Source organism: Fusarium vanettenii, assembly GCF_000151355.1.
Source record: "Fusarium vanettenii 77-13-4 chromosome 7 genomic scaffold NECHAsca_22_chr7_11_0, whole genome shotgun sequence".
In the NCBI taxonomy this organism is placed as follows: Eukaryota; Fungi; Ascomycota; class Sordariomycetes; order Hypocreales; family Nectriaceae; genus Fusarium; species Fusarium vanettenii.
The window spans coordinates 116,790-130,033 of record NW_003315863.1 but is presented as its reverse complement, the minus strand read 5'-3'; the positions used below and the strand labels follow the sequence as shown (position 1 = coordinate 130,033).

Genomic DNA, 13,244 nt, shown 5'->3' with positions numbered 1-13,244 from the left:
CATTTATTCGTCTATAGAGGATATTGAATGTCTTGTGGGACTCCAAAATGCGGCAAAGTGCATCGTAGTCAAAGACTATCGGCAAGCGACCGAGGCCACTTCAAAGGGCCCCAGAGATGTAGATACGCTTGTTTACCGTGAATACGGCATGTCGGTAGTGCGCTTTGACAGAAGTCCAAGTAAGACTCAAGCTCACTTCAACGGACACTTAAGTCCCTCTAGATTTGCCTAGTTTTAATCACCTGCTCACACCCCCCGTTGTCATTATCTGTAGATCAATCTCCCAAACCTGCCTTCATTGCGGCTTGACATTCTTCATCTCGAGCCTCCCTACCAAGCAACCAGCCAAAGCCCTGAAGAACGTCCACTTGATGCTTTTTAGAGCTGGTCAAGGTTGGAAAAAGGTTGGCTGAGCCATGGGGCACCCCGGGATACGCGTCAAGTCGAGTTTTTACACCGTGCTCCCTTAGTACTCTTTCGTAGACCAGACCATCGTCTCGTAGGGGATCCTGGCCGCAGACCTGGATATAAACTGGGGGAAAGCCTGTATGAGGATTAGGGGAGTTGAAAGGCGAAAAGTCGGGCGATCGGATGTCAGGCTTGTAAACTCTGTAGACATACTCCCGGGACTTGGCATTGATGACCATGGCGTTGGCGTTTTGTTTCCTGGAAAGCCAGAGAGCCTTTTGCTCTTCGGGTACAATGGCAGCGTCGAAGATCATTGGAATATCGAGCCAAACTCCGAGGATTGGTGGCGACAGTTCTTGGGTAGTCCACTGCTGAACCGCAACGGCGGCAAGATTTGCGCCTGCAGAGGTCCCGCCAATGAAGAATCCTCTGGATAAGTCCAGGCCCAGCTCCTCGGCCACGGTTGAGCTCGTCAAGGCTCCAAGGGAGTCCCAAACATCTTGTGGTGCCGTAGGGAAGGGGAACTCTGGGGCCAAACGATACGCGATATTGACAACGGTCACATCGTACAGGGCAATCAGCGCCCTAGAATAGAAGCTGATGTGAGAATAATGTCCAAGGCAAAAGCCCCCTCCATGAATTAGAACGACCAGCGCTCCAGTCGCTAGGCTTTCTGGTTTGTACACTCCAACTTCGTGGACATGACCATCGCGCATTGTCAAGTTCTTTGTATACTCGGTTCGAGATGGAGGAGGTGATTGAATGGGATAAAGGCGAGACATCTGGGCAATGCTTTCCAGTGACATGCTCGCGATCGGGCTGGCAGTGCCATTGGCAATCATCTGTTTCTGTTAGCGTAGGACGAGATAACTCTGTGACATTTTCGTCTTGCCTCCGCCAGCTCCGGACTACAAATCGTCTAGTTAGCACGCGAAAGGGGAGCCTGAGATGTTGGCGCTTACTCGGTCGTGCTGCCCAGGGCTTCCACGGCCTCAACTGTATCGTATGTCTCAAATGGCGAATCCATGACATATGCTTCCTTGAAAACCTGTTAGAAAACAAGACCCAGTGATAGTGGTGGTTAAGACATTGAGTTGGGGATTCTTCATCAACTTGATGTCTAATAATGACTTCAGCTCACTAGGGGTACAATAGCTTGAATGTAGTGGAGGGTTACGGTTCTCCAGCTTGGTTAAAACGAGTTTGTGGTCAACAGCTATGATAAAACTACATACTAAATTAATGTAAACATAAAGAGGATTGAAAGAGTCTTGTTTTTCTACAAGAGAGCACGGGGCCAACGAGCTATTTACACGACACTGAGCACCCCGCACAAGGGTCACATTCAGGCTGGGTGGGGGACAGACCAATTTTGATATGATATCCCTACTGCAGACACCGGGCGACCAACAGCGACGGGGGTGTTGCAAGGCTGGAGTCAGCAATTACCCGGCACAGCTCGTTCTGCTCGAAAGCGTCTCATAGGGCAGCACCGTGAATCACGCTGACTAAAGTTAGACGCCCAAACGCCTCGGGTTATTTAAGTAGGCTCTTGGGCACCCATGCAAGTTATTCCGTCACAGTTTCATGCCCATACCCGTATCCTTCTGTTCCACTCCCCAACTTGGATTGCCACCTTTGCAAGCACATCTTCACGCATCTTTTGTCATTTTCTGACCCCAGTGGCGACGACGAGATCAAATGGACGGTCCCAGACTTTTACCCTGATTTCCCAAATCTCCGCTTGTCGGCATCGAAAAGCTGTGGGCTTTGTGGATTTCTTCGGAGTGCCGTCGCAGACCACTTCCGCGTGAAGCCTGTCGACTTGGATGCCACCGCGTCAGAAGACACACTGTCGATGAGGAGTTTTATTTGCTGGCATCTTGGACGTCGCAGAAATCCCTGCGTCATGGAAACAGCCGACGTGGCGGCGATGGTAAGGGACGCGTGGTGGAATATGTTTCCCATGAATTGGGACTCCTTGGCCTAGTCGACCGGGTCGTCCTGCACAATACACAGCAAGTCAACCCACAGGTACCGTATCCCAAGCCGGCGCGTTATTGTGACAGCGTCCCGTATCGTCTATGGGAGGTGTTCCTAAGATAAATGGCCGAGTCTCGCGGTGAGGTTCTCCTGTACTGTCCGAGCGCTCTTAGCCCTAAGCCGACTGGAAGGGCTGTTTCCCCAACAATAGCTCAACGCTGTATAGCTCACCTCGCCATCAAGCGCTTTGCCGAGGACGACTCGGAGGTGTTGGTCCGCTGCTTCGTTCCCAACGTCGAGGAGTCGGGTGGGAACGGGGGCCGTGTTCGGCGGCTGGCATGCTTCGTGTTTCGAACATTGTTTTAGCCACTTTTGAATGAGGGTGGAGGCAACTTCGCAAACCAGATCGGGATCCAGGTCTGTAATCCATCGGCTGAGCCTTTCTACAGACATTCAATGCTGTCAGCCTGCAATTTCGACTCGACACCTGAACGATCCATTGGGTCAGGTTGTTCATCTCGTACCGGATGGATTGTAAAGAGACATGTGAATATCCCGTTGAGACCATCCGAGTTCTAGTCGTAGTCGAATGAGTCGAGGTCCAACAAGCCTAGTGAAAATCTTCTGCGGCTTGAAAGACACCCGCCCGTCCCACCGACTTAGCGATGCCGAGCAACCTGATCTCATCCTCCAGTATCCTGAGTGGCGGGAACTGCATAAGTATGTCCTTGATAACGATTGGAGCACGCGTGGTTGGATCTTCCAGGAACAAAAGCTCTCGCACAGAGTGTTGCATTTCACCCAAGGGATTCTCTACTTTGAATGCGCCTCCTGCTTCAGGTGCGAGTGGATGGGAACGAGACCTTAGCTGTCCGACGACAACGACGAGATGCTAATACGAGATTCCCCGTGGGAACCCCAGCGATTTCTTGGACCCAATAACAATATGACATTCTACACCCGGTACGGAGACGTGGGGAAGTTTTCTATGAAGACCTTTACTTTCCCGGAAGACAAGCTTCCCGCCATTTCCGGCTTGGCCAGAGTAACGGCCAAGAAGTCCGGGAGCAAATATCTTGCGGGCCTCTGGATGGAAGATCTACACATTGGACTGTTGTGGAAAGACTCGATAAATTGCAAACTGCGACGTCCCCCCCGCTCTCGGGCGCCCTCCTGGAGCTGGGCTGCGTTGGACAGGGCCCTCGGATGGAAAATGGGTCGATCCGATTCCGACATGCCACTGGCAAAGGTTCTAAACGCCGATGTTATACCAGGCCCTTCTGACCCCCAGAAAAGACTCTTGACGGGCTCTCTAGAACTGGATGGATGTCTCATGACGTTGCAGGATGCTGAGGATCATGATGTTCTACGCGGCCCTTGGGGTAATAACGGGGACTATCGCACTAACTCGACTTGGTACGTGTCCGACTTGGGAGTCGAGTTCACCCGCCTGAGTAGGCTATGGGTCCTGCCTATCTTACTTGGGCGCAACGGCATAATTCGCGGCCTCATTCTAGAAGCAACGTCAAAGGGCAATGCCTCCAACGAGTTCCGGCGGTTTGGCTGGTACGAGTCAGTGCCTCAACAAAACCGCGTGCTCAAAGCCCTGGAGAATCAGAACACTATCTCTGTTAAAATTGTTTAGCCAACTATGTCTTGGCAATTAATGCGTTCTTTATTGTAGTTGAGGCCCGCCCCTTGATAGGCTGACCGAGCCAGAAGATCGAGAGGTGACCAACTGCGATGGGTGAGTTACAATGCTTGGATTTCGTGATGTTTGGGGTACCTAGCACAGCCCATACCTGTTTGTATCGCTTTGGCAGAGGTCGTGGTTAGAATTGGGTCTCAAGCTTAGGTAGAAGTCGTTAGTCACTGTTTTTAAACGATGATGGGTCGATCTATGCCATGATTTCGAAACTGCTATCCCTTATTGTTACGACGTGATAGCCATGGCCATTCCACAAGAAGCTAAGGTGGAAAATCCTATAATACATCCAAACCTCTCAAATCTTGTGCAAGGATAAAATCCGTCAAGATAACGGGGCTATTTGTGTCATACAATCGAGACTTTCAGACTTGAACAGGCAGGCCAAGACAAATAACAACAATATCCTCAAAAAGCCCATTTGTCTCCAACTAAATCGTGTAAATGAAATCGGGACGCTTGTCACCAGCAACCCATCTCTGCTCCTCAGTCATGGCATCCCATTTCTCATTCATCCTACCCTCTCTTCGAACCTTGTTCTGCCTTGCCAGAGCAAAGTGCATAAAAACAGACCCTCCGAGGAGGAAAACTGCCTGGTATCCAAGAACGACACCATGACCGGACCAGAACCGAGGAGCTTCCTTAACCAAGTAGATGTTGGAGGACACCACGCCGTTCAGGTTGCCCCATCCGACCACCATGCCAAGGACGACGGCACGCTTCAGCGATCCTTCGGTGTTGTTGATGAGCCATGATAGGGTGTTGGGAATGGTGGGGTAGATGCCGATGGCTCCGAGGAAAGTTCCAGCATATTGGATCTTTGGATTGGAGGTGGCGATGAGCATGAGAAAGCCGCCAATGCCTACAATAACTGTGACCATATTGAGGTATCCGCGCCAGCGGGTCTTGTCAGCAAGAAGGCCGATGGAAATTGTCATTGTCGCAGCAGCCGCGTACGGGGGAACGCTCAGCAGCTGGGCTCGAGTTCCCACGTATCCCATCCCTCGAAGGATTGTAGGGAGGAAGAGAGAGAAGGCGTAGAGTGGAACAAGACAGCCCATATAGATGGCCATGTATCCATAGGTCTTCCAGTCCTTGAGAGCCTCATAGATGTGTCGCTTGTCGAAATCTTCGGCCGTCTTGCCTTGCCTGTCAGCGATGATGCGTCGCTGGACCCGAACTCGGTCGTCTGGTGAGAGAAAGCGAGCGTTCTCGGGCCAATCAAAGACCATCCACCAGCAGAAGAAACCGACGAAAGTTGTGGCGAGACCTTCAATGATGAAAATCCATGCCCAGCCTGGCTTGCCGCCGATGCCATCCATCTTGGCGATAGCAGCAGCGAGAAGACCACCAAAAGAACCTGCAAGAGCAGCCGCAGAAAAGAAGACAGCGGATCGGGCGCCGATTTCTGATCCCTTATACCAGCAGGACAGGTAGTAGTTCACGCCTGGAGGGTAACGGTCAGCCAGCTATCAATTTGAACGGTGGGCTTATCGCCTCTTACCTGGGAATAGACCAGCTTCCGCGACGCCGAGAAACCAACGTGCAGCGAGAAGGCCCTTGAAGTTTGTAACAAGACCCATCAGGGTCATGATGATACCCCAGACGACAATAATGATGGTAAAGAAGATTCGAGGTGTAAGCCGCTTCAGAAGGGCGTTCGTAAGGGGCTCGAAAACAGCATAGCTGATGAAGAAGATGGTCAAGGACAGGTTGTAGTCGGTTCCTGACATGTTGAGATCAAGTTCCATGCCAGCGAGTCGGGCGTTGCCGATATTGGTTCGATCGAGGAACGAGAGAAGATAGAGGAGGGACAGCCAGGGGATAAGCCAGAGGTCGACTTTCCACATGAGCTTTCGGTCCTACAAGACATAGTTAGTTTACACAGTGAATCACGTCTTGGAAAGGGAACGAATCGTACAATCTCAGCGCGTTCCTCGTCGCTTTTACCAGCATCAGGGTCAGGCAAGTTGGCAAGCAACTGGATGCGTTCATGGTGAACGCCAGTGGGCTTCTCGTCTACTCCAAGCTCGATGTTGGGGTCGGTAAGTTTAGTCATCGTGAGGGGACTCCCACAAGATCCCTTGCGGTGGTGGCTTATGAATGTGATAAACTGTAGGGCTTCAAAGAAGAAGTGTGCGAGGGATGATGAGCCAAAGTTCAAAGGTCATCTAGGATACTAGGATCCTTTTATACTCCATCTTGAAAAGAATCTCATCTGAAACTGTCGGATCCCGGGGTCACCTAGAATCCGGGGATTCTGGGGAATGTTGGGGTCGCGAGGTCTGTGGCAGATGGAAACTGCCCGAGCCCCGGAATGAACGGAACATCTAGCCAGAAGGAGAAGGTCTAGATGCTGAACTGCGGGACAGACCACGTTGATGCTCTACTCCAACCTGCAGTGAAACATGCCTCCACATTGTAACTGAGCTTATTCTGTCAGAGTGCCCGCAAGTCGGGCAATGACCCCCGCTCTCTCTAATCAAAGCGTCAGCGTGAGACACGCTGCCAGGGACCCTAGTCGTGATATGGTCAAGGGTGAAGGCGATATGTTCTGGAGGTGTTCTAAAGACAGGCTCGGCTTGTGCCCCGACACCTCGCCGTAGAACACCGGCCCAATCAACGTGAGGGTTATACACCAGCCATTTCCCCGCATCGCAGAGGCTTTGAACGGTGTGGGCGAATGGGGTGACATCCAACCCCTCAAGGTTGGATTGGGGCTTGTCTGATAGGCGGCCAAGGCGAGTCATGAACGGGACGAACTGGGAGGCGCAAGAAGAATGGCGCCTCCGCATGACGCTATCGCAACTTTAAGCAGTCTTCCATCTCCCGTGGGCCGTGAATAATGCAAGGATCAAGGCCCATGTTCGGCGGTTCTTGGATCTCGACTGCGATCTATCGACGGATGGCGCGTCAGCGGCAACGTCCGGGTTAGAGAAATCTCATGGCAAGATTGGAGTCACGTTCATTGGCTGCATGGTTTGGAGTCAAGGCACAAGGTGAGATAGCTAACCGAGGGTTATGCCGTTCTCCAAGTCTACCACAAAGATAGGGTTAGAGGCTGCCCCTCACACGCCCAAGCACATGCTGCATACGTATCTGAGTAGATGCCTTGATGAACCGAATTAAACATTACAAATATTCTAAGCTTGAAATTTGAAGTCTCCCTTGCTCCGGCGCGCTACTCCAGGCCCCAGTCCTTTCCCCAGTTCCATCCTTATCCTCCGGGGCACAATTGCCTCACCCTAGCGCTAAGATACGCTATGCTCACTGCGGCATGGTGCATCCAACACTGGCCATACCATCCCCTACCAAGGGCTCACCAGGCCGTCCAAGTTGAACACCTGCCTCCACAAACAGCATCGATTGTCAAATTTCTATCCCCCCATCTTGTTACATCTCCTCCCCTCATACGATCTTGATTATTTTACTACCCCGCTCCCATTCCGTGTCCCGGGGAACATTGCGAACTCAGCTGGTGGCAAACATAGGATTCAACCATGCCCCAGATCAAGACCAGACTCATACTGTCCTTGCACTTGGGAGAACAGACCTTGCAATGTATTTTGTTTCTATCACAACTATTGTCATCACTTCCTGGCCCCATGGACGTTTCGCCCTATCTATGACTTCCCCATTTGTGCATACTCCACCACTCACGTCCATAGCTTTGCTCAATGCCTCAGGGAAGAAGGAACCCCAAGAGGAGACGAGGTTTCGTTCAGCCTGTCTCGAGATTTCACATGACAATTGTAAGATTTCTTGCTCTATTCGATCTGCCCTTTTACTAATAAGATGCATCTGACACCGGGCTACCAGCATCCCCCTCTCACTCGATGTCTTTGGCTTAGCTCAATATCACCTTGCCATTCCTCCCGTCTTTGTGTTCTCAGTCAGAGTCGCCTCCCAAGCAATGACCGTGTCCATTCCGAATTCCTCTATTGTGGCCAGCTCAGTAGCTTGAAAACTTTTTAAGGGTAACCGCTTGGGGCTGGCTGGCATATACCTACTCAAACGACATTAGCTACTCTGCGATGTAGGCGCCTTTTTCTCACTCGGTAATTCGCATAGCTACGGTGTGAAGCGACTCGACTCCTACCTTCCACAACGATATTCCCAACTACGAGACACGTCCCGAGACTGAAAGAAGACAACCTCTCTCCACGCCCTTATCCCATCAAGCGCCGAACTTCAAATAGAACAGAGAACACCACAATAGTGGAAGATACCAAAAGCCTAAATAGTACACAAGCATCGACTACCGTTATACAGTCCGTGTCAGCTACCTAGGTCAACCAGCTATTTCAGATCCTTCATTATCAGCCCATGCCAACTCCTCAATGACCGATACAATAGTAATAATCCTTCATGACAACAGTACAGTCAGACTCAACAACTATGTTCCATGATCTGAACTCTTCGATCAAGATGTTGTTTTCCTTGCACGATCTTCTAGCTCAGTTTCCCCTTCAAGGGCTGGGCTTCAACTATAACAAAGAGCACATTACGCCTCCAACCTAATAAGACTTTGTCGTGATTCCCTTTAGTAAAACCAGCGACTCATAGGATACATGTCCCTCATGCTGCTTGAATCGCCATCACCCGTCATGTGATAGACGCCCACAAGGCCATGGACGGGACAGCGATCGACTACTAGATAGCTGCTCCGACCATTTTCAAGATGCTGCCAGGCACGGTCGATAATTTTGATTGTAACATTCTCCAAGACATTGCAGTCATCCTTCACTTCTTGTGGGAATGGAAGACTTGTCAGCTCAAGAATCGTAGCCTCGTCGAAAACGAAGCACACAAACCGTCGAGCGGCCCTCAATGGGCCTCGCTGGGAGCAACCAACAGGCCATAGCCCGTGCCCTCTGAGCAAAGCATTGAACACTTCGCGAATACGGTCGTCGGATGCGCCATCTAGGGCCTCTCTATCTTGAACAAGGTCCAACCTAAAGCGCTTGTAGGCCTCGGCGGCGAGGATGAGCTTTGTCTACCAAGCCGCGGGACACGATCTCAACCAGCTTCTGCGCCGCCCGTTCAACGTCATCCATTGCCGCTTTAGTTTATGAGGTTGCAAAGACATAAAAGCCCCAGGTCGGATCTCTCGGCCCGTCAAGCTTGTCGAGGAGAGACATTGCGATCTTCGGGCTCAGTTAACCCATCAAGGGCCGGGCTGCAACCATAATAAAGAACAGATCTTCAACACATTATAACATCATGACCCGATGTTAACACAGTGGCCTATTTGAGAGACATTGCGTCGCCGCATCTGTCATGAGCGGAGAATGGGCCAGCTCGGTCCTTCAAATCAGGAAACGGTTCAGCGGTGTCGGTAATGTCTGGAGCGGCGCCAGGGCCTATAGATCTAATGTCGAAATGACGCTCTCGAGGGACGGGTCGAGTTGTGAGTGTGAGGTCCCGTGGAGGGAGACAAGGAGGAGCGGGAGTGCCGGCTTTTGCACGTGCAGTCATTGTGAAGGAATGTTGCGTTTCAGAGGTTGATGGGAGTGGAAAAGAGGAGAAGTAGTATCAAGAGGTGAAGAGATGAACTCAACCGGTATCCTGGCAACTTGTTGTATGGGCACTGGCTGAAGCAGGGCCCCGCAACATCATGTTTCAACTTAATAGCCAGCACCAAGAAGAGCATGGCAACCAACAACCGACACCAGCGAAATGGGCCACTTTATGTCTGGTGTTGGTGTTGGTCTGTCCGAATACCTGAGCTGACCAACTACATAGGTTTCTTTATGCTCTATAGCAGAGTCAATGCTCAATGACGCATCATGCATCTCGGCGAGCTGAGCAACCAACTCACCGACTCCCTCTAGAACTTAGGACTCAAGTTCGATTGTTGGCAGGTCCCCGGGGATGGACAGTTCCACTAAGGAGTTCAAGGCGATTCGATAAAGTGATGATCATCATTAAGCGATATGTAAATAATTACAGCCCATAGTCTAATTCGCGGGGCGATACTCGCTGGTAAACACCAGACGGTGTCTGTGTATTTCCAGCTGGCTCACTTGGCAGAGGCTCGAAGCAGTAGCCACTAGAGTTTGCAACAGCCGAGATCCTCCAACGCACAGCCATATGACTTCTATGCGGGCCATCAACGGCACTTCCCACCATCTTCTCAGTCGGAGGGCTATTGATGGCAAGCGCGAAGTGATTCTCTGGCTCAGTAAAGTCGGCGACCAACCCGAAATGAAAGACAAAGTAGAGAAGACACATCAGGTTGGTGACAAAGACAAAGGCTAGAACGGCATAAAAGGCCTTTTGCCAGTCATCAATGTGGCCAGATGTATACTGCTGACTCGAGATGGACGCATGAAATACCTCGACCCTGCCGTAGTCGTGGAACGAGTCCTTGTTCGCCCGAGGATCGTAAGCGCCATAGTCCCACTTGTGTTGTAAGGTCGTTCCTAAAGCCGAGCTGCTTAACAATGCAAGAGTAAAAACGCAAAAAGCTTCGGCCATTGAAGGAAAGTCGGCCGGGAGCTCTGGTTTTTTGAGAGCCAGCCGTGTCACAAGGCTTGGGTTGCTGGATATGCCCAGGGTGTCGACGTTGAATAGCTTGAGAGCTTCAGCTAGAACAGGCCCCATGACCTGAACATAGAGTTAGTCATTGCCGTCTTCCAGATATCGACACTGCTTTGATGGACTAATAATGGTACTCACAGAAAACCCAATGCTCTCATCAATCAGTGCTGCCGTTTCTGTTGTGTTTGCACAATGTGCCTCCAATGCTGGTTGCGGCGTGCCCCCAATAGAAAGGTGAGTAGAGCAGTCGGCTGACAGCCAAGTCCTTAAGTGACAGAGGGTGTAATTTCCAAAGTTAGGGGCTTTTGTCAGAATGTACTGAGTAGCACCATCTTGCTCAAATAGTTCGGGGAACAGCAAGCCGTAGTCTTTGGGGTACTGTGATGCAACTCGTCAGTATGGATAAGGTCAAGTAGGACGTGCAGGTTCATTTGCCTCTGAAAATAGCGGACGGCCTCGTTTACCTGAAGCGTCCCATCCAAAAATGTCATCAACGACAGTGCTGCCAGGCTTGGCTTCATTCTCCTGCCTCTGTTCCGTAGTGTTCTTGTCCGGACCATCTGGCCAAGTTTCGGTGATTATTGGCTGGAGTTCATTGCCGTCCATGTTGACACAGAGCACATTAAGTGTAGGTGACGAAACACGGGCTTTGATGTTGATGCCGCCGAGTCCTCCAAGATCCTCGGGCTGGAGGATGCCATTAGACGGCGACCGAAACGCTTCCCAGACTCGAGGATGTGGAAGAGCAATGGTGGCATTGTCAAGGATTCTCCCCCATTTCTTGTAAAGCTCTGGAACGTCCTTGTACTTGGCGTCAACCCAGGAGGCTTGCATGGTGATGTTGTTGTCGACCATGGTGCTTCCAGCAGGGCGGTTAGCAAGCTCAATACCGGTAGTATCCGTGTTGTTCCAATCAATGAGGTACGAGTACAGGTCATGGGACGACTGGGAGCTGAACTGAAGGATCAGACAGTTATAAAACTCATAGAACGACTCCATGTCTTCGAGGTCAGTGTCTGGGCCGGGGTTCTGCTTGAGAAGCGGCTGGCACTGCCTGGCTGCATATACGGGGTTGCCGTACCATGTATGCACCGTAGCCTGCAATTTCGCATCCTGCCATGGGCTGTACTTTAGCTTTGGTGCCACAAGGGCTTCCGAAGCCGTTGTGTAAAGAAAGGTAGCGATCAGGACGGCAAACGACATGACACCAAGAAAGGTAAAGCCAGCCAACGAGACGGCCCCGAGGTGGGTGAAGACAGAGCCAGGCTGGACTACCCACCTCTTCATGTTCATGTCCGCAAGCGTGATCCCCTTTGTATTCGAAGCCGTTGCGCGTCGGCTGAGGACTTGTCCAAGGTACCCGATGAAGACGGTAGCAAAGGAGATCTCGATCGTCTTGCTCAGAAGTTGAGAGACCAAAGCCGCATTCGAGGGCGACAGGCGTCCCTTCTTGGCAGAGATCATGTCACCCCATCGTGGTTGGACAATGGCCGTCGCGAGCCAGAGACCGCTCATAACGGTCGAGTATAGAGCGAGGAAGAAGAAACCGGCAGTGACAAAGCCGCATCGTGAACGTGTGAGCTTCTTGTCGGGCGGTGTCGTACGCGGGGGGTATTGCTCTTGAGCCGACACGGTAACGGGTGCGAGGGCCGGATCGTTGGGAATGCCAGGCTTTTCGGAGAACTGCGTCGGCTGGGGGTAGCCATAGTTTACCGGCGGTGCGCCATAGGGACTGCTTGGCTGGTACATGGTCACTCAAGGACCAAGAACTCTTGATCAAATGCAGAATCGAGAGGCAGGCGCCAGAAGAGATCGAGAGGTTAGGGTGATGTCGAGGATGAACTTGACCGTAGGCGTCGACCGGTCCGCAGCCAACTCGATTGGCAGCCAGAAAAGAAAACGCGCCCTACCTTTAAACCCCAAAAAGGGAGTCAAGGGGCCAAGTTGAGCTTTTTGCAATGCCATTCTGAATCAAAGTGGCTGAACGCCCATCCAAGCTGAAAACTGCAGTGGCGGAAGAGCTGAACCTCGATTGCCCAGACAAGCGACCACAAACGCAGGCCAAGAAGCACTATCGCATTCCCTACAGTGTCTCGGCCTTACCAGGCGAGAGCTGCCAAGACGTTGGCTGCGCCGTGTGACTAAGAAGTGCTTACATCCGACGGTCTAGCCCTCAAGCCTCAAGTCAGCAATTGACCACTCTTGTGAGTTGTAAAGAGAGAAAAGTCTCAGCGCTCAGCCAGCCACGGCTTTGTGGCTTGTTTTAGTCCAGAAGCGATCTGCGCTCGTTATTACTTTAACCTTATTAGGTATGCATATTTTTACCTACGAGAGCCTATCGCGTGAGCCGAGGCAGACTGTTTTCGCTTGGGGAAATCTGGATTTTCCTTGGTTGTTGACAGAGGAATACCGCCTTTGTGGCGTTTGACTCAACATTATTCCGGTAATCCCATGGTTTCCATTTGTCCTTTTTATGTTCTAGCCCTTCCCATCTCGATTGAACACCACTACAGTTGGGCTCTGTGCCACTATTGTTTTTGGCTATGCTTATCGTCCTCAGTGAGAAGCTGTGGTGACTCTGCAGCTCCTCCCCCTCAGCCATCCC

The 13,244-nt window shown here is 51.4% G+C and overlaps 4 protein-coding genes across 4 annotated transcripts; 1 reads left to right on the top strand and 3 right to left on the bottom strand.

Annotated features, from left to right (window-relative positions):
• Positions 1 to 311: 311 nt before the first annotated feature.
• NECHADRAFT_6775 (uncharacterized protein) lies at positions 312 to 1,121 on the bottom strand (the record flags this gene model as incomplete). The annotated part of the gene is made up of 1 exon (XM_003044322.1): positions 312 to 1,121. A coding segment is annotated over one exon (810 nt), but the record flags the coding sequence as incomplete, so codon positions are not given.
• Positions 1,122 to 3,337: 2,216 nt separating this feature from the next.
• NECHADRAFT_83015 (uncharacterized protein) lies at positions 3,338 to 4,036 on the top strand (the record flags this gene model as incomplete). The annotated part of the gene is made up of 1 exon (XM_003044444.1): positions 3,338 to 4,036. One exon carries the CDS (start codon positions 3,338 to 3,340, stop codon positions 4,034 to 4,036), a length of 699 nt encoding a protein of 232 aa, XP_003044490.1.
• A 491-nt stretch (positions 4,037 to 4,527) lies between these two features.
• On the bottom strand, positions 4,528 to 6,155 carry NECHADRAFT_83014 (uncharacterized protein; the record flags this gene model as incomplete). Its single annotated transcript, XM_003044321.1, has 3 exons — positions 4,528 to 5,543; positions 5,601 to 5,958; positions 6,018 to 6,155. 3 exons carry the CDS (start codon positions 6,153 to 6,155, stop codon positions 4,528 to 4,530), a joined length of 1,512 nt encoding a protein of 503 aa, XP_003044367.1.
• Positions 6,156 to 10,042: 3,887 nt separating this feature from the next.
• NECHADRAFT_45810 (uncharacterized protein) lies at positions 10,043 to 12,388 on the bottom strand (the record flags this gene model as incomplete). Its single annotated transcript, XM_003044320.1, has 3 exons — positions 10,043 to 10,686; positions 10,762 to 11,028; positions 11,092 to 12,388. 3 exons carry the CDS (start codon positions 12,386 to 12,388, stop codon positions 10,043 to 10,045), a joined length of 2,208 nt encoding a protein of 735 aa, XP_003044366.1.
• Between the last annotated feature and the right edge of the window lie 856 nt (positions 12,389 to 13,244).